Source organism: Podarcis gaigeae, assembly GCF_964106915.1.
Source record: "Podarcis gaigeae genome assembly, chromosome: 5".
In the NCBI taxonomy this organism is placed as follows: Eukaryota; Metazoa; Chordata; class Lepidosauria; order Squamata; family Lacertidae; genus Podarcis; species Podarcis gaigeae.
The window spans coordinates 87,228,310-87,248,888 of NC_139681.1; the positions used below are offsets into that span (position 1 = coordinate 87,228,310).

A 20,579-nucleotide genomic window follows, 5' to 3' on the forward strand; every position below is an offset into this window, starting at 1 on the left:
TATTAATAATCGTACTATATATATCCTGCCCACCTGGTTGGCTTGCCCCAGCCTCTCTGGGTAGCTTCCAATATGTATAAAAGCATAATAAAACATTAAACAAAACCCTTCCCTATACATGGCTGCCTTTAGATGGCTCAGGGGTCGGCTAACTACCCTCCAACCAGTGCTTCTCCCCCAAAAGAAACGTTTAGGGGTACTCTCATTTTCCTACTCATATTGAAATAACACCCCTCAATGAGGACAAACTTAGATTCACAAAATGTTTAGGGGTATGCGTACCTCTGCGTTCCCCCCAGAAAAAAAACCACTGCCTCCAACATTTCTCCGATGAAAATAGGGACATCCTAAGGAAAAGCGGGACGTTCCAGGATCAAATCAGAAACCGGGACAGCTTCACAGCTGTCAACGTTTCCCTTTTCTTGTGAGGAATCCTGTTCGGAATAAGGGAATTTCCCTTAAAAAAAGGAAAATGTTGACAGCTATGGACAGCTTCTGTAAATCTGGGACTGTCCCTGGAGAACAGGGACACTTGCTGCTGGTGGTGGTGGGGTTGTGCCATGACCATTTAAAGCAGGTATGTCCAAAGTCTGTTGGGGATGGCCTAATCTGGCCTGCCAATCGATTTAATCCAGCCCTTGTGGCAGTATATGTCCTGGGGTAAAATCCTAAAAAAAGCTCAGCAACTGCAATCCTAAATAAAAGCTCTCAACCACTTTGGTCGGCCCTCTCGCATGTTCACTTCATCAAATCTGGCCCTCTTTGGAAAAAGTTTGGGCCCCCCTGGAAGTGATGTGAGAGTGCTTTAAACGGGACCTCTGACTGCCAGCAGCTCTCTGTCTCCTCAGGCAGAGGCCCTTCCCCATCACCTGCCATCTCAGGGGCCCAGATGTTGCTGGACCACAGCTCCCATTCTTCTTGATGACTGGCCATATAGCCGGGGCTGATGGGAGCTGGAGCCTAACAGCATCTGGAGGGCATTTGTTTCTCCATGGAAACAGGGACCTTTGGTGTACAAAGCAGCTGCTGAGCTTGAGCTTGTGAGCTTCCTGGTAGCATCTGCTTGCCTGCTGCGAGAAACAGTGTGGATCTTTCATTTTGATCTACTGCGGCTCGAATGTTCTTGTGCTTATTTCCCTTACTTACATCCGCTGTAGAGAGTCCATTTCTTGCACATTCAGTGAACGTTCTCTCAGTCAAATAAATAAACAAACAAAACAAAGCTCCTTATTTCATTTTATTTTAGGAGGTTTCCCCTGGTTCGTCTTGTACTCTTGATATTTACGCTACGGGATGCTAATAATCCTGTTTATAATGGACTTTGTTTCATAATGCAGGAAACACCCCAATACTCCTCATCCTCCACAATAAAGAGATCTGAGGGTGGCCATTTTAAATGCCTCTTGAAGCGTTATATGCCTCTTTTGGGTTTAGCCCTCGCTTTGCCAAAATGTGCCCAGGTTTTCAAAGCAGCTCCTAATTTTATTATTTTAAAAAATAGGTTCAAGAGGGGAAAGGCAGACCCCCCCATTGTGTTTTGTTCCTCTTGCTTGACAAGCAAACCCGTACAGCAAGGATTGAAAACCAGATTGCTCACCAGTTCAGCATCCTGCTGGCTGATGTCTTGGAGGTAGGGGATAGTGGCGAGCTCAGCCATGGCTTGGTTGATCACTTGCGATTGCTCTTTGATGCGCTGCAAACGGCCGAGCAGACTGGCGTGTTGCAGCTTCTCTATCACCCCCGAACATGCGCAGAAAGTCTCCTGGGCCCACAATGAAACGCAAAGAGGTTAGACAAGAACTGAGGGACTTCATTTGGCCTTTGTATTGTTATTATTATTCATATTTATTATATTTCCATCCCTCCCTTCCTCACAAAGGAGTGACAATGCAGCAAAACATTACAGACATATCTTGGGTTACAGCCGCTTCAGGTTGCGTTTTTTCAGGTTACGGACCGCTGAAACCCGGAAGTACCAGAACGGGTTACTTCCGGGTTTCAGCAGTTGGGCATGCGCAGAAGCGCTAAATTGTGCTTTTGCATGCGCAGAAGCGCTGAATCACAACCCACGCATGCACATGCATGCAGCTGCGGGTTGCAAACACTGCGGGCTGCGAACATGTATCTCGCACGGATCACGATCGCAACCCGAGTGTCCACTGTCTCTCTCTCTCTCTCTCTCTCTCTCTCTCTCTCTCTCTCTCTCTCACACACACACACACACACACACCCCACATTAATAAACATCTACCTACCTACCTACCTACCTACCAGCCTCATTAAAAAAGCGAGAACATTTAAAAGCAGCCACATATTCACACAGGTCACAATTTCAAGCTTGCCAGAAACAGTATATTTCAACCAACAAAGGCCTGGCTGAACAGGCTGTTTTTAAATTTCTCCTGAATGTGAATAATAAGGAAGGCACCTCACCAGGGCTGGCATTTCACAAATGGGGGATGCCACCGAGAAGGCTCCGCCAACAGATCCACCTATATATCTACATATCCTCAACTAATTTGTCACCCTTTTAAAAAAAGCCTTCTAAAAGCAGTTCCATGCGTTGCAAGGGGTAGACCTAGGACCAAACTAGATCCATTAATGGAAATCAGGCCTCCTTACACTTTGGTTTTTTTAAAAAAAGCAGTTGTGAGGGTCCAAGGTGTGGTGATAGCCACTGTCCCCCAATTTAGATGGTTTTAAATAGGGATTAGATTATTTCATGGGGGATTTGGCTGTCAGTGGCTACTAGTCCTGATGGCAGGATACGACTTTCAGGATCAGAGGCAGACTGCACTGCTGTCTGTGTGAGGCTGCCCTCGAGGTTAAGAAATTGGCTACCTGATTTGGATAATGCTCTATAGTTATAGCAATTTTCTATGAACCTACTTTAGGTCAGAGACTAATGGAAGAAGCAACCTAATTCTCAGCTTTAAGGAGCGGGCGGGAAACCAGGGATTATAGCAGGTTGGATGCTGTCAGGGGTTGTGTTTCAGTGGCAACGAAAAATGCAGAAAGAGAGTGTAAATAACTGCTTCTGGCAGCAATAAGAGCCCAGGGGGAGATGAAGCGCATGATGAGAATTACCTGAGCTACAGTGGAGTTCAAGAGGCTACTAAGCTGCAGTAAAGAAAATAATAAAGTGGCCAAGGATGAAGCTGGAACCACCTCATCCCGGTACAGTGAAGGTTAAGTAAATAGCAAGCTTAAATGGAGGCTTTGGGCCGACAGAATTGGATGATTTAGCAGGGGAAAGAGCTGAATGCCTGACAAATGGGAAGAAAGGGGAAAGAAACAGAGCTGGCGCCAGGCTTCCGGGGGGGGGGGGGAAACGGGCTTTTCATAAGGAGTACAAGGAGCTAGCATAGCAGGTGGAACAAGCACCAGTTTCCCCAATTTATATTGCAGGAAGGCAAACAACAATAACAAAAGAGGGCTTCTGAGGCAAAGTGCAGGTGCCAATTGTCATGTCGTGCTGCTCCTGAAAGAATGGGACTGGATGCCTGTCTGCTGCGTGGCCCAATGTAAGGTGCTTCCTTTGTGTCTAAAACCCTATATGACTTGTGATCCGGGTACTCGCTTGAAAGGATGGCTCTTGTGTTCCCTTCTAGCTGATGGTTTAAACCAAGCATAGGCAAACTCGGCCCTCCAGATGTTTTGGGACTACAATTCCCATCATCCCTGACCACTGGTCTTGTTAGTTAGAAGAAGAGTTTTGATTTGATATCACACTTTATCACTACCTGAAGGAGTCTCAAAGCTGCTAACATTCTCCTTCCCCTTCCTCCCCCACAACAAACACTCTGTGAGGTGAGTGGGGCTGAGAGACTTCAAAGAAGTGTGACTGGCCCAAGGTCACCCAGCAGCTGCATGTGGAGGAGCGGAGACGCAAACCCGGTTCCCCAGATTATGAGACTACCACTCTTAACCACTACACCACACTGGCTCTAGCTAGGGGTCATGGGAGTTGTAGTCCCAAAACATCTGGAGGGCTGAGTTTGCCTATGTCTGGTTTAAAATCTACTTGGGAGGCTCTGCTGAAAGTTCCACCTATAACTGCAGCCAGTCCCTCAGTGACTCGTGACAGGGCCTTCTTGGTTATGGCCCCGCAGGTGTGAAACATTCAAGCGATTTGTCTTGCTCAATGGAATCTGTTTCATCTTGCCTTTGAGGATGGAAGGCTGTGTGGGCTGGGCAGTTCCTGTCCACCGTGGTTTCTGTATTGCCACTATCTTGTAGTTGAGCAATGTGTTGGACCTTTCTGTGGTTTTAGTGTTAGTTTTAATGCCATATTTAATTTCAGTCCTTGTATAGCACCCTGAAAACTTTAGCTGAAGGGCAGCCTAGAAGCATAAAAAATGGATAATTGAATAATGTAGTGATTATCGCCGACATCTGGGGGGCAGTGGGCACATTTGGAACTTTGAGAAAGTGGTGAGGGCACCAGTAACAAAATGGCTGAAATGGTGTAGGCAAAAAAGGCACCCCCACTAGCCACTGCTGTCCTCATTCTTTGCACCTCTCTGTTCAGAACAGGAAGGGGTGGGGTGTTCCAGTCCTGGCCTCCCGTGGAATGAAGCCATGTTTAAGGGTTTGTGTTCAGTGTAGGAGAGGCTGAGCCAGTGCAAATAGGAACTGAGCAGAAAGTCAACAGTCTTTCATGCACTGCGGATTTCTGAGGGAATATTTGCTGAGATCTTTTTGCTAGTGCCCACAAGCACTGTGTTGGGGATCGCCGAAATAAACACATTCCTAAAGAAGAAACTATAATGCGCGGCAACAAACCTTGGCCCACACTTTTTGGTAGTCTAGAAATGAATGAAGCAAACAAAAAAATGGTTTCTGGAATGCTAAGGATGCAAGGTTTGAATTCTGCATCCTTCAAATTTCTATTCGTTCACCAAAGGATTGGAAGAGTATGTGAAGGTGGGGGCCACTAGGGGGTGCATCGGAAGATGGCTGACAATAACATCTCTCCGACCCACACGAGGTAATTTGGAGGCTATGATGGGGGTAATTAGCCTCCCTAACCCCCCCAGGATGGGGGGGGGACGGCCCTTGCCTGCTGTGCCCTATACCACCCCCGAATTTGTGGGGATGGGGGAACTAGGTACAAAGCCCTCCTGTGGGTTTTTGGCACTCCTGGACGCCGTCCCTGATTCGCGCCACTAGCTGCAAGAACTTCAAAAGAACCAATTTGGATGAGGCGAATGCACATATTTCAAGGAAGAAGGGGGAGTAAAGACTGCTAACAGAAGAGATCTCTCATAAAACAAGACAAGAATAAAACATGAGAAGATACGCCAAGACACGGTACGGCAAATGACTGGTGGGGGCGGGGAAAAAACTTTCCTTTCTTTTCTTATGTGATTAAACAAGAATCCCCTCCCCTTATGAGTCAGAAATGTCGTTTTAAGGACTTAAGCTGTGGATTTAAGGCTGTGTGGAGATAAACTTTCGAACCAAAGCATGTTTTAAGAAGAGCGTGGAATGTATAAGAGCTTTGGAATGACGCAGTTAAAAATGCCGTTGCCACATTGGGAAGCTCTGTCGGAGGTCTTGAGTCTGGGAGGAGAAAGAGAGAAACAAAGCTGTTTATATATTGTGGATTAAACTCCTCAGTGGGACTTAAGAGCAACAGTTTTGCAAGATTATGATGGAAAGAGTGATGTTATCTATGAAGGAGATGATATATGGAAACCATCTTGATTTGAGGATTGGAAGAATGGAAAATTCACACAGGATTATTATTACTATTGGTGTTTATCGGCTTAAGGAGACTATCAGAAGAGATCATAAAGAAAAAAGAGAAAATATATGAACAAGATGTGATGTGAAAACAGCAAGATAAGATGGGATAGAATTATGAACTCTGTCTGGACTGATTTGGACTGATTTGGACATTAACGCAGCAGCAAGAAGATGATCAGAATTCCCCTTTGGATCTTGAAATATGGGTCCCCCCAACAAAATTCAAAATTTGGCTTTGTAATTCAGAATTTATGTGATGTGATTTAATTTGATGTGATTGGCCAGTTAATAAAAAATATTTTTTTTTTTTAAAAAAGGAAGAGTATGTGAAGGAGGTCTTTGCCATGCTATTGAAACAAAGTAGGGACTAAAAAGTGTTGGAGCCAGCCGTCACAAGTGGGACTTCTTTAGTATAAAATAAAGACACGGAAAGCCAGCAATATTTCCATAGTAAGAGAGAGCAGCCCCTCTGTCTGCCCTTCTCCGATTTATTCTCCTTTGTTCTGTCCAGCCGCATGGCCGTTTGCCAATCTCATGTTACCTACATCCGGCCAAGCTTTTATTGCCCCCATCATTACATTCCAATACATTGTAAAGCTCAGAGTGCTGGTCACGAGGTCCGGAGGTACCCTGCAGCATTTACAAACCTCTGCCATGGCTTTATGACTCCCACAAAAAAGAAAAGCGAAAAGAAAAGAAAAAAGCAGCACACACACCTAAATGCTGGTGTCCACCACAATGAGTGCTATTTTGGAGTGGAAAATGATTTCCTAACTACATGCCACCGCATACCGGTATGTATGTTGAAGGAGTCCCTTTGGATTGCAACTCCCTTTAGCCTCAGGCAGCATGGCCAATAGTCAGAGATGAGGGGAGCTTTAATCCAAGAACACCTGAAGGGACTAGGGTCTGGGAAGACTGCGTGGGAAAATTACCCATAATAGCAATTTCCTTTAATCCTTATATGTTGACAACCAGCAGAGAGCACTAGACGGATAGGCCTCCCGTGATAAAATGTGTGTGACATGTTTTGGCAGAACTCCCTTTTTTTGTTGTTGTTGCTGGAATATTCGTGCTACATTTTTTCCAGTTTTGAAATCTCAAGGCAGGCAATGATTTATCGGTACTCTGAGATAAGCAATGAATGCAGCTGGAATGAATTAAGGTGGTGGAGTTCCTGGGTAGTTCTCTGGAAGGTCCCATGTACATCTGATTCCAGGTGATGGCTGGGTGCATTGCAGTGTGCTTAGCAGTACTAGTGCCAGAGGGAGGGCAGCTGGGGAGGCGGAATCAGAAATCTAATCCCGTGAATTCTGCAGGGATATGATCTACGTGTACATGTACCTGTGATGGCCTGGGAATCGGATTCAGAGGCTGAACCTGAGGAATCCCAGCCTGCACAGCAGTCCCCACCTCCAGGACTGGCTGAGCCGGGGCTGGGGCTTGAACCTGAAGGGCCCTCACCTGTGCTGGATCCTCAGGAGCAGACACCAGCTGAATCTGCTCTGGCTCCGGAGGTGATGGAGGACCCATTGCCTGCAGGTGCTCCACTCTCAGCCCCGTCAGGGGAAGGTGAGGTTGCCTCTGAGTCCAGCCTCCAGCCTCTCCTGAGCTGCAGAGGCTCAGGGCAGAGAGGCGGAGGGAACTAAGTTCTTGCAGGAGGAGTGCTCACCTCCAGGCCAGGAGAGGCGAGTCACCTGTGGACTGGGGCTGCCCTATGCCTCAGAGGAGATAAAAGCCAGTCAGCCCAGTCCCAGGTTGCAGGAGCAACATTGTTGGTAACCTGTTCCTGCCGGCACCCTGTCCTGCTCTTCTGCCAGAGTTCCTGACCTCACCCGACTCCTTGCCTTGGACCCCGCTTCAGCCTTGACGGACAGCCTCCATACCACACCCTTGACCTCGGACTGGATTCAGGCCACGCCACACGGTAACCCCCGGGACCAGCACAGTACCCATGATTTGCTCCCATTTTGGTTATGGGCTCTTTTTCAATTTAATGCTCCTTGCCCTGCCCCATATTTATTTGTTTACTGATAGCGTCCTACATTACAGCCGAATTGAAGCACAATTTAAACATGAAGTAAGACATGAAACCATTCAAAAAGAAGAGGAATGCCCCCCACCCCAGATATAAATGCCGCAACAAAACAGAATTTGCTATACCCCAAAAGTTAAGCACAGATTTAAGAAACAGAGGGACAGACTAGCTAAGTTATTGAAAAGGCTGGGTGAACAGAAAGGCAGCAAAAATGCCTCTCTAAGCAGGAAGACTCCCTTGGAAACTGAAGCCCAGGGAGCCCAACTAAAGCCAAACCCATAAACCAGTTGAGCAGAAACACCGAAATCCAGCTGAAGCAGACCGACTGAGAATGTATGAGGAGCCCTGATAGATGAGCCCAAAGACCTATGGGAATCCAGCATTCCTTTTTTTTTTTTAATTTTAAATTTTTATTAAGTTTTGCATAAATATGTTTCACAGACATACAAATGACAAAAGTAAATAAAACAAACATAAAAGAAAAGAAAAACATAAAATACATACAACATAGACAACACAGCTTACATTAATTTTACAACAACATTGATCGACTTCCCTTTATCTCGATTTCGGATAATATTATCTTAATTATCTATCTGCTGTATCTATTCCAAAATAAAATTTATAACGTAGTAAGCGTTATCTCATGCCTACTGTGATTTTTTTAGATGCATATATATTTCTGGTTAACATTTTGATTTTCCCCTTATCTCTATTTCCATGTATGTTCTAAATTTATCCCATTCATTACTAAATTTTGTACTTTTTTGATTTCTTATTTTCTGTGTCAATTTTGCCAATTCTAAATAATCGAATAATTTAAATTGCCACTCCTTTAGTGTTGGGGTTTTTGATGTTTTCCAGTACTGTGCTATGAGGGTTCTAGCGGCCGCTGTTGCATATTGAAAAAAGGTTCTATCTTCTTCTTTAATATCCTTGCCAATTATCCCCAGCAGGAAGGCCTCAGGAATCCAGCATTCCTTTCGCACAGTGGCCAGCCAGATGGTCCATAAGGACCAGATAGTCATGGAATGCTGTTAGTAGGCCATGAGTGCGGTAACACTCTCCCATTTGTGATCCCCAGGTGCTGGTATTCAAAGGCATATTGCCTCTGGTTCTGGAGGTAAAATAATCACCATGACTAGAAGTCACTGTTAGCCTTATTTTCCATGGATTTGTGCATCAAGGTCTTCTGAGTCGATGGCCATTGCTATATCTTGTTGTTTCAGATCCCAGAGTTTAACTATCTGCTATGTGTTTTGGCACAACCGGCTTGCAGATTTGGGCTGCTAATTAGTTCTCCCCCCCTTGTGTCCTGAGATGCCTCCACCATTGCCTTTCAAAGAGAAAACTAGCTGGAGTTTTGGAGATCTTACAGAAAATAATTGCTTCTTTTCAACTGTAGCGTATTCCCCCCTGCTCCCCAACTATCTTTTTGTAAAACCCATGAGAAATTCAAAAAGCTAATAGAAGGTAACTGGAAGGAAAGTGTTCTATAAAGCACATTCTTCCATGGAATAAGTATTAAGGCTGATAAATAATAGCTGCAAATATAATTCAAACAAAAAATTGGACTACTTCCACAGGAAACAGAAGTGTCCAATTTCATCAGTGTCTAGACAGAGCAGACAGGAATGACAGAGGAGATCCTGTCCTGTAGTACCATCTTTAGATTGCTTTATAATCAGGTTTTGGGGTTGGGTTCTCACTTTTCATCATCATTATGGAAAAAGATTTTCTCTTCAGTTATGTGTCCAGTTCCTTTTCTGATCATATGAGTGTCAATGTTCTTTCAAAATAATTGATAAACCGGTTCATTTTCAAAATATCCTCCCCCCCCCAAAAAAAAAGTGAGAAAAGAAGCCATTCCGCCATATTGTATAAAGTTTGGTTGTTATAAAATGGCTGCTTTGGGTTTTAAGGGCTCTCCTCAGAGAAGGGTCCATTTTCATGGGAAGGTCAAAAGTACAAGTGGTTGTTCTACTCAGGATCTATTGAACAGAAGGTCAAAAGTTCAGTCTAGGAATGTGGCCATTAAGGGGAAATGGACACTTAACCAGGAGTTTACTATCCTTATAATTGGCTAAAAGGCTGGGGGGGGGGGGGAGGAGCGAAATTATGGTACATGAGCTGAGTTGAAGAAAAGTGCTCTTCATAGATTTGAAGAGATGGAATTCAAGAGCTGAATGAAAGAGAAAGGGCTGAAACACCAGAGAGAGCAGGGATGCTGGAAAGTGGTAGGGAGGTCCGCTCACCCCTTCTGGTGCAGCGGCATTGTGGGATGGCAGAGGCTTCTCCATGGCCCCGACGAGGGAATCATGTCACTTGAATCCCGTTTGGATAGGGGGCGTGGGCATAAGCTTGCGCTGCCTATCAGAAGCCGGATCCTAGCTTACATCCTTGATTGGCAAATGGGGATGCAGGCTGGGCTGGAGGGCGGGGCCAACGCTGAAAGGCTTCCCTTGGGTCCACTCCCTGGCCATTTAAATAGCCTTCACCTGGGGCTCTACCTGTTTCCCCCTCACTGGGTTCCCCCAACCAGTGGCGTAGCGTGGATTGCCAGCAAGGCAAGTAATTTGCACCACCTAACCCGTGGATTTGCACCCCCTAACCCCCCCAGATGTTGCGCCCGGTGCGGCCGGCCCCCCTGCACCCCCACGCTATGCCACTGCCCCCAACCACCCTCCTTGGATTCAAGCTGACTGCTAAGGCATTTGCTGTGGCTACGGTGGTCACTGTTTTATGGAGCCAGGTAGGAATTTGTCCACCAAGCCAATTGGCTCTAACCCAGTGGTTCTGCCTACCTCATATCAATCGTCACAACTGGGTTGGGCATTGGGGCAATCCTTTATCTTGGATGGAGGGGAGGGTGTAGTCTTCGCCTGCCCCTCCAAACACTGGGGTATCCTGTTAAAGGGAACCAGGGGGACTGGTTATGCCTGTGTGCCCAGGCAGGGCCAGGGTTGAGGATGCTCCCCAAGACAGCAGTCCCTGGGGCCCCCACTCTATTTGATGTAAGACTTATGAACCCCCCCTGTCACGGTCCGGTCTACGGGCAATCAAAGTTCTGGCTGAGGACGTTGTGATCGGGGGCAAGATGGCAGGGTGGGAGCAGGAACGAGAGTCGAGAAGCCAGGGGTCCAAGGGTCAGGAAGCAGAGAGTCATGAAGTCAAGGGTCCGAGGGTCAAGAAGCAAAGAGCTGAGGTTCGAGGATCAGGAAGCGAGGAGCCAAACGCAGCAAGGCAGGAAACAAGTTGTTGTGGCAAAGAGCCCAAGAGAAATGCTGACCTTATACAGTGGTGCCTCGCAAGACGAAAAGAATCTGTTCCGCGAGTCTCTTCGTCTTGCGGTTTTTTTGTCTTGCGAAGCAAGCCCATTAGCGACTTAGCAGATTAGCGCTATTAGTGGCTTAGCGGGCTTAGCGGATCAGCTGATAAGCGGCTTAGCGGATCAGCTGATAAGCGGCTTAGCGGCTTGGGAAAAAGGGGGGGGAGGAAAAAAACCCCGCAGGAACTCGCAAGACATTTTCGTCTTGCAAAGCAAGCCCATAGGAAATTCATTTTGCGAAGCACCTCCAAAGCGGAAGACCCTTTCGTCTAGTGGGTTTTCCGTCTTGCGAGGCATTCGTGTTGCGGGGCACCACTGTATCCCTTCCTGGCTCTTGTCACCAGGTGCAGTGAGTTACCAAATGGCTTCACCTGTGCAGCCACACCTTGCCTCTCCACAACAAACTTAGGAAGGCCCCAGTCCTGCAAAATCCTACTGGTCCCAGGGCCTGGCTCCTGCACACACTCCTGACACCCCCTGCCTGGAATGACCTACGCGTCACTTCTGGTAGACGGGCCAGAAGTATTTTGATTGCCTAATGTCCAAGCCAAACCTCTTGCATCTGTATTCAATAAAGTTGTGGCCTGTTTCGATCCAAACCAGTCTATGTGGTCCTTTATTTCTCTGTGGGATGGGCGACTAGGGAGCACGATGCCTGGATCCTGCAATACAGCTGGACTGAACTGCATGATTCAAAATTGTTTTGGTTGAAGCAACAGTTTAGAATAGGCATAGCTCAGAGGGGAGGAACCTCCAGTCTATGGATCAAATGTAGCCTGCCTTTGCATTTGCTCAGTGAGACCATTTTGGTGAAGCCATTCTCACCCACCCTACGCCTGAAATAATATGTGACATCAGGTGTGGAGCGGGTAACAGCAGGACTTCGGAGGAACAACTGGAAGCTCAGAGTGACTTCCCAATTGCTTCTTTCCTGGAGCAACACCCTCTCAGCACTGCCCTTTGAACCTCCAAAAGTAGGAGGTTCAAAGAGCTCTTTCCCCCATGCTGCTCTTCAAATCTCAGACTTACAGAGGCTTAAGGAGTAGTTCGGGGATTGTTTTTATGAAAGGCTGCTCTTTGAGCCACCCATTTTTGGAAGTTCAAAAGCAGCACAGGGATATTTGAAAACGGTTTGTAAACATCGCAATACTGCACTTAGAAGTCCCGACAATCGAGACTTCAGAGTTCAGCACCAACACCATTGCCTGCTGCCAACCATGGGTGACCCTACCTACCTGTCAAATTTGGCCCGCCAGTGGTCAGGGAGAGTAAGCTCTGGCCCATTGGCTGGAAAAGGCTTCCTGCCCCTGGTATAACTAGATGCATGTATCTCTTGAGTTTGGTGCTGTGTTCTAAACCACTTAGCCTTTTGGGCTTGCTGATCAGAAGGTCAGCGGTTCAAATCTCTGTTTATTTTTATCTTTATATATCTCTGTTTATTTTGTATTTACTCTTATGGATAAGTACTATAATAGTGGCTCTCCCCTCAATTTTTTTTCTTGACTTGTTTAACTTGTTGCCTTATATAAACCTTAAGTACAGTGGTACCTCGGGTTACAGACGCTTCAGGTTACAGAGTCTGCTAACCCAGAAATAGTATCTTGGGTTAAGAACTTCGCTTCAGGATGAGAACAGAAATCGTGCGGCGGTGGCGCAGCGGCAGCGGGAGGTCCCATTAGCTAAAGTGGTACCTCAGGTTAAGAACAGTTTCAGGTTAAGAACGGACCTCCAGAACGAATTAAGTTCTTAACCCGAGGTACCACTGTATAAGCATTGTTTATTTTTGAAAACTTGGCCCTGCTATTTATCCCACCACATCCGCTGAACAACCAGTCAGGATTCTGTAGCCCTGAACCTCATTGAGTTGTTTCTAGGGCTCCCCCCTAGGTTTTTCCACCCTAATTACACATGGATGGTGCAGTTTTGGCAATATAAACAATGGTGATCACTTCTGGATATTGGAAACAGAGCGCTTGTTCATTTCATCAGTTGTGGAAGTAAGAAGGCAGTTGCCACATGTTCTGCAGGAGCTAAATTATAGTGCTGCTGGATTATAATTCTGTGTTTTCCGAATTTTCTAAATTATAATACTGCATTTTCGCAACAGCATGGCAAAGCCGTTCATCACAAGCAGCTCATTCATTTCGGCAGCAGCAGAAGCAAGAAGGCAATTGCTGCAGGAGCTAAATTATAGTGCCGCTGGATTATAATTCCGCATTTCCTGAATTTGCTCAATTATAATACTGCGCTTTCACAACAGCGCGGCAAAGATTTGCAGTTGTCTGCAAACATTTAGCTAGCGTTTTGTCCTTGTTGAGGACTACATGGGAAGCTTGAGGTGATAGCCATGCCTGAAATAGCAGCATGAAACCTCATTACTCACCTTCAGCAAAATATATACCATTTATTGTAAGGGATGGGAACCATATTAAAAATATTATCATACTCACAGTCAGTTTGGTGCCTCTGATGAAATCCATTATTGGCAAGATTCTTTTTCCAATTGTCTCCAGGTGTCTCCTTGCTTCTTCTTTTGTGAGAGGACTGAATGGAGCTTTATGCTCTAGGGAGGTATAAAAGAAGCATTATTTAACAGAACTAACAGCTGTGGACGGAATCGCATTGAAAAGATAACTCCCTATTGTGTGGAAACCTAATCCCAAGGCTCCGGAAATGGATTAGTCATGACTTGCTGGTTGCCAAATGTCTCATTTTACCACATGGTTGAGGAACTTCAGGCCTGAGGGCTGGATGTGCCCCCCTGAGCTTCACCACCTGGCCCTCAGGGCTCTTCTCCAGCCACGCCCTGCTCTGAGCCCTCCTCGAGTTCTCTTGTCTGGCTTAGAACATGCCCTGTATCCATCCATCCATCCATCCATCCATCCATCCATCCATCCAATGTAAGACTTGCAAAAAAAACCAGGAGATACCTGTTCATTATCAATTGTGTATGTGTGAGAGAGAATCCACATTTGTTACCCGAAAATGTCGGCAACTTCCTGCTGGACATCTTTTCCAGAAATTTCCCAACTTCCTTGTTCTTGAAGCCCAGCGTCAGCAGATAACACTGGGGAGCAGGGCAAGACCAGTTGGCTGTCTGTGGCAAACTGTGAAGTCCATGAGGGTCTGAAAAATAAGAGGAGGAAGCAGAACATGCACAGTTCAAAACGGCACTCAGTTTTTCTATCTTTATATGAAGAGAACTCTAAAAATCAATGACACAAATAAATAGCACAAGCACTTCTAGAGCCCAGGGGGTGGGCACACGGCATGTTTTCCGTTCTGGTGTGATTTATTGTTTTCCATTTTGGATTCATGATTCCGCCCTCCCCATAATGTGAAATTAATATGTAAACTGAAAGCCAGTGTAGAAATATCCTAAAGGAAATTTGTATCCAAATCAATGGGGTAAAAAGCCCTTAATTAATCTTGGCCGAACCATCCCTCGTGTTGTAGGGTGTCCACCTTGTCACCTGTATAGATGTATTCCACATAGTCGGGGTGCTTTCTGGTGAAAGCTTCCTTCAACTTGTCTACTTCTTCAGCCTTTACTTTAGTTGCAAATGGTGTGTACATCACTGAAAAACATTCGGCTCTTGTGATGGCCTCCTCAATCATAGCCTTAAAAAAAAAAGAAGGAAAGAAAGAGATATGATACAGGCTCTCTCTGTGTGTGTGTGTTTATTAAAAAAAATATGTGATCTGCTATTAAAGAAGGGGGAGAGGTGGGGGGAAGGAGGAAAGAGGAAAATGAAAAATAATTACCTTCATGGATGATATTTCCCCCTTAATAATTGCACAGTCATGCAAAGATAACATATTTTGGGTTTGAATATTAATTAGAGAAAAATTCAAATTAGTTCCAGAATGCATTGCCTATCTCGCTCTCGGAAAATCAATTTTAATGTAGAAAAAGAACATTTGTAAACAGTTTTCACTGCGGCAGGTCTGCGCCTTGCATGGGAAGAATAAAGGCATTAGGCAAATTATCTCCAAGATAATAAGAAAATGAATTTTAGTTTCTCTGAAGGTCATATCTACACCCACTGGAGAGTTTGTTCAAAGCTTGGAGAATTGATCTAAATTTAGGCTGTTTCAAATGTGGATTATCCAGATATAAGAGACAATACACAGGGTATAATGAAGGGGCAAGCAATTTATAATCCATTTATGAAGAACGTTTATGCAGCGGAGCCTGGTCTGTTAGGGCGATTGGGTCGCTGCCCCACCAATCTCAACTGACCCCAAGCTGGCTGCCTTTGTTCAGCCAGTCCAAGGGGTAACACTGCTTGTCAACTTCCTTGTCTTCTTTTCAAAGGGGCATTCACACTGCACAAGGGATTGATCCAGGGACACATTATCTAGCCAACTGCGCAGAGAGCCTTGTAGCATTCAAGCTGCATGTGCTTTGTATGTCTCACCCGTATCCTACAACTTCTATGCACAAAGGGTCTGTGTGCAAGGTTGGATTGGTGTGGAGCCACTGGGAGGAATCCTGGTCTCCTTCCACGCAGGGTGGATTTGATTTAAACTGTTGTATTGTGGGAAAGATGGGCGGCAGACACAGCTCTTTTAAGCAACAGCTCTTTATTACAGCAGTTAGCACTGCTCTAGGTCTCTCCGAACAACAATGAAGCTGGTTGCCTTATATAATGATCAATAACTTGTAATGGTAACAAATTCCAACTAACTACCCAATCGGTGAAAGCAACTCTCAATCCTTCATTTGCATACTGGTGGCCCAGAGTGAGAACTGCAGCCAGTTTGAATACATAACACAAACCAAATTGATTTAAATCACTAGTCAGTAAGACTTGATTTAAATAATTGTTTTACAGAAAGAGTCGTTCTTGCTGGTATAATCTTATTATTTACAACCAGATGAAGGTTTCATTTTTGGAATAATAAATTAGTTTTTACAGTTATATCAAAAATGACTGTTTTGGTTATACTATTAGAAATACATAGACAGATAATTATGAAATTATTGTGAGGTTTAATAAGTTAGCTGTTTATATTTGGACAACTTTTCTGCTGTACTTTATTGGAAGGAGAAAAATAATCATTTCATTAATAACAATTTAAACAATTTATTTAACTAAAACAATAACATTATAGCATATGTATCCATGTTTGTTAACTGATGTGGCTAAACGGTTTTTTTTTAAAAAAAACTTAGATTGAGTTTTAGCACACATGAAAAACTTAAAACAAATCCTTATTTCCTGATGAATAATCTTTGGACTATAATGTAACTTAAATAGAAAACTATATTTAGAAAGACTTTTCTTCCAAAAGCATTTTATTTTAAAAATCCAATTTAAATAAAAATAATAATCTGATTTAAATAAAAAATCCTATTTTAAAAAAATCATTGATTTTTATCCACCCTGCTTCCACATGTTGATTGTATTCAGACTTAGAATGTAAGAATATATAAGTAATATAGCAATTTTATATGGTAAGGAAAGAATTCCACCGAAGGATAGATGGGAAGTCAATGGATATGAGAGATTTGTTCTGAGTATTGTCTAAAAGAATTTGTAAAATTTGAAAATTTAATTAAAAGTTTATGCGAGAGAGAGAGAGAGAAAGAAGAAGAAGAAGAAGAAGAAGAAGAAGAAGAAGAAGAGGAGGAGGAGGAGGAGGAGGAGGATGAGGAGGAGGAGGAGGAGTAGTAGTAGTAGTTTGGATTTGATACCCCGCTTTATCACTCCCCAAAGGAGTCTCAAAGCGGCTAACATTCTCCTTTCCCTTCCTCCCCCACAACAAACACTCTGTGAGGTGAGTGGGGCTGAGAGACTTCAAAGAAGTGTGACTGGCCCAAGGTCACCCAGCAGCTGCATGTGGAGGAGTGGAGACGCGAACCCGGTTCCCCAGATTACGAGACTACTGCTCTTAACCACTACACCACACTGGCTGGAGAGAATATGTATGAATAGTGCCACTCTTACGGATGGGTGAATCTATCAGTTTTCGATTCTCTCAATTTCTCATTTTTCCATTCTTAAATTCAGTTCATTTAATTTCCACATCAGTTTGTAATTTTTTTTTTAATTCTCACAAGAATTAGTCAGCACTTTAGTATGAATTTCTCATATTATACATATTTTTGTAAGCAGTTTATTGTTCAGTATAAGTGTTTAATCGCACACTGGAAATGGTGAATGCCTTTATGTATATTGCTAAGGGTTTAACGCTAGAAAATTCCATTGGAGGATACTAAGCTAGAAGAGAGCTCTCTAGCTGGGTTCATGATTAACTGTTGATGTTCTCTGCTCTTTTGCATGAGTGTTTAACCTTAGCTCATGTGGTTAAGGTATTCCATTGCAAATCTTGATTTTGAAAGGGAGTTGGCTTTTGGTCTCTTGTTCCCAGGTACAGTGGGAGAAGGATGTGATAATGATGCATCCCCAGGAGCTGCATAGCCTTGGGGGGTGGGGGTGTTAGAATTCCTGCTCCATGATTGCAGTCATGGGGTTGTTGTCTATCACATGACGGTGTATGTTTTGACTCCACAGAGTGGGAAATGACGGAGACAGGATGTTTGTGTTACTGTGTTCCGTGAAGTGGGACTATTGTCCTTTGTTCTTTCTCTCTTTGCTCTCTGATGCGAGAGAGAGAGGGAGCCATGTTGCAGTGCTCCGTGTGTATTTATATGTAAATAAAGTAGATTAGCCAAAATGCTGAGTACTGTTACGCAACTGCGCAAACTCTTTGGATCCCTAAGTGTGCTGATGTTTCTTGGCATCAGTCACTGTGATATTCAGGCTGAAGAAAGCTTTTGAAGCTCCTGAACGAACAACCAGGAAGAAGAGAACATGTCAGTGTAGGACGAGCTCCTGACAGGGGAACGGGGGTGGGGAAGGTTATGCACGCAATGGGAAAGACAGAGCTTTGATTTTTTGTTCTGATCATAATTATGTTATATATTAAGAAGAAGGACCTATGCTTGAATATGCATATACAGTGGTACCTCGGGTTAAGTACTTAATTCATTCCGGAGGTCCGTTCTTAACCTGAAACTGTTCTTAACCTGAAGCACCACTTTAGCTAATGGGGCCTCCTACTGCCGCCACGTCGCCGGAGCCCGATTTCTGTTCTTATCCTGAAGCAAAGTTCTTAACCTGAAGCATTATTTCTGGGTTAGCGGAGTGTGTAACATGAAGCGTATGTAACTCGAGGTACCACTGTACTTTATACAACTTTATGGATGGATCATTGATTGTTTTGTACCTGTTTTTAAAGACATTTTGGTTAGTAAAGCTTTGAATAATGGATCTGGACAATGTTTAAACCAAAATGGGCCAGCTTTTATGTATCCAATTGCTTCATGCTGTGCAATATTAATATCTGCAATATATACACATTTTTGAAAGCAATCTCCCCAATATAACACATTTGCACATGCTGCTTTCATTAATATAGACATTTATGTGTCCAGTTTATCCCATGGTATGCACTTTTGCACACGTTCTTGGCTGGAAAACTGCACTGCGAAATTTGGAGAAGTTTGTTTCGGTTTGCATATTGTTTCACAAAGGGCAAATTAGATAGAATCATAGAATCATAGAGTTGGAAGAGACCATAAGGGCCATCGAGTCCAACCCCCTGCCAAGCAGGAAACACCATCAGAGCACTCCTGATATATGGTTGTCAAGCCTCTGCTTAAAGACCTCCAAAGAAGGAGACTCCACCACACTCCTTGGCAGCAAATTCCACTGTCAAACAGCTCTTACTGTCAGGAAGTTCTTCCTAATGTTTAGGTGGAATCTTCTTTCTTGTAGTTTGGATCCATTGCTCCATGTCCGCTTCTCTGGAGCAGCAGAAAACAACCTTTCTCCCTCCTCTATGTGACATCCTTTTATATATTTGAACATGGCTATCATATCACCCCTTAACCTCCTCTTCTCCAGGCTAAACATGCCCAGCTCCCTTAGCCGTTCCTAATAAGGCATCGTTTCCAGGCCTTTGACCATTTTGGTTGCCCTCCTCTGGACACGTTCCAGTTTATCAGTGTCCTTCTTGATAGGTTTGCATTCACAGGCAAGCAGGATCAAATTTCCTCTCCAACCCTAGTTACTCAGGAACATGTTTGCCTTTCATTAAGCAGCAATGCCTAATGACATGGCACGTTAATTGGACCGACTTTTTTCAACCCGAAGGCCAGTTTAACAGAGAGTGCCCTTTAGTAGAGACAAATCGACAAAGGCGAAGTAGGAAGGCAAAGATTTTCACCCTGGAATGAGTCTCTGAGAAATCTCTGTGTGGAACTGAGAAATTACCGCTAGCCGTTTTACTGGCAGACTGAACAAGACAGCATTTCGGCTCTCAAGGTCACTCTTGGGCGATGCAAAATTGCTTGAGAAATTATGTGTAAATCTGAGTAATGTTTCCAAAAGCCGAGGCAATTGTCTCTGCTCGGCTGGAATGGAAAGGCTGAGGTAATTCAGTATTTGTCTTCTCTTTTGTAATGGACATAAACAGGTACTTTGGCGCGCATTATGCCACTTCACTTTCGGGAGAACGCTGCCTCTGATGAAAACAGCAATTTGATCTCTGCTGGCCCTTCTGCAATACGTCCTGGAAATGAAATCGAGAAGCAGGCGACCTGCCTTTGCTAACCATTTCACAGTGGAACCTATCGGTTAAAGCAGAAAGCAAAGTGGCTTTATGTCTAGAAAGGGAAAAATAGGGTAGAACAAGGAAACAAAGGCACCAAAAACTGAGGCGTGTGGGGGCATGTATTTATAACAGGAACCTGCTGCCTCCTCCCAGATGTTGCGCGGTGAGTTCCCACCTCCCACCGGAAGAAATAAAGACACAAGACACCATAGTTAAGGTTAATGGGTGAAAAGTGGCCACAACTTTATTGATTGCAGGAAATGAGCAGTATTGGCCTAGGCATTGGTCCTAATCAACTAACCGGCTTCAGGCTGTATGCCTGAGAGTCTGGGAAGGGTTAACACCAGCAGGGGGAGCTCTGCTGATGCACATCAACTAGGCCTCCCTAGGCTTCGGATGGGGCCACGCCCCTGGAGTCCTTTACCGGACTACCCTCTGCAACCGGGGGAGGTGATGGCGCTCCCCCCCATCCATCTACATAACAATACCCCAACCAATGCCTCACTGCCAAACCATGAAAGTTGTGGTGATTTGCTATGAGGTAGGCGAAAAAACCAAATGGCCAGTTCCAATTTGCCAAGTGGAAAAATTTCTACCAAGCCCCATTAACGGCAAGCAACCGAAGTCCATAGCAAGGTCAAAGGAAAACCTTAAAGGGAGGGTGGGAAATTCCCCAGCTGATCGGTGGCAAAGAGGGAGCTTCTCTGCCGCGCTTGCCTTAAGAGTGGCAAGCCACGCCCCCTGAGCCAGCCGATAGGCTGGCCAAGGGATGACGCGGCAGAGGATTCCCCCTGTAAGCGCGGGGCTGAGAGCCAGCCTCCGCACGGGCGTTGTGGG

The 20,579-nt window shown here is 44.7% G+C and overlaps 1 protein-coding gene across 1 annotated transcript in view; it reads right to left on the minus strand.

Annotated features, from left to right (window-relative positions):
• The window catches only part of SPATA16 (spermatogenesis associated 16), a 156,125-nt gene that overhangs the window by 34,390 nt on the left and 101,156 nt on the right, over positions 1-20,579 (minus strand). Inside the window, exons 6-9 of the mRNA XM_083739594.1 lie at positions 14,591-14,738; positions 14,097-14,243; positions 13,568-13,680; positions 1,598-1,762 (exon numbers count right to left, since the gene is read on the minus strand). Coding sequence (XP_083595720.1) covers positions 1,598-1,762; positions 13,568-13,680; positions 14,097-14,243; positions 14,591-14,738 — 573 coding nt within the window. The remainder of the gene's footprint in view (positions 1-1,597; positions 1,763-13,567; positions 13,681-14,096; positions 14,244-14,590; positions 14,739-20,579) is intronic.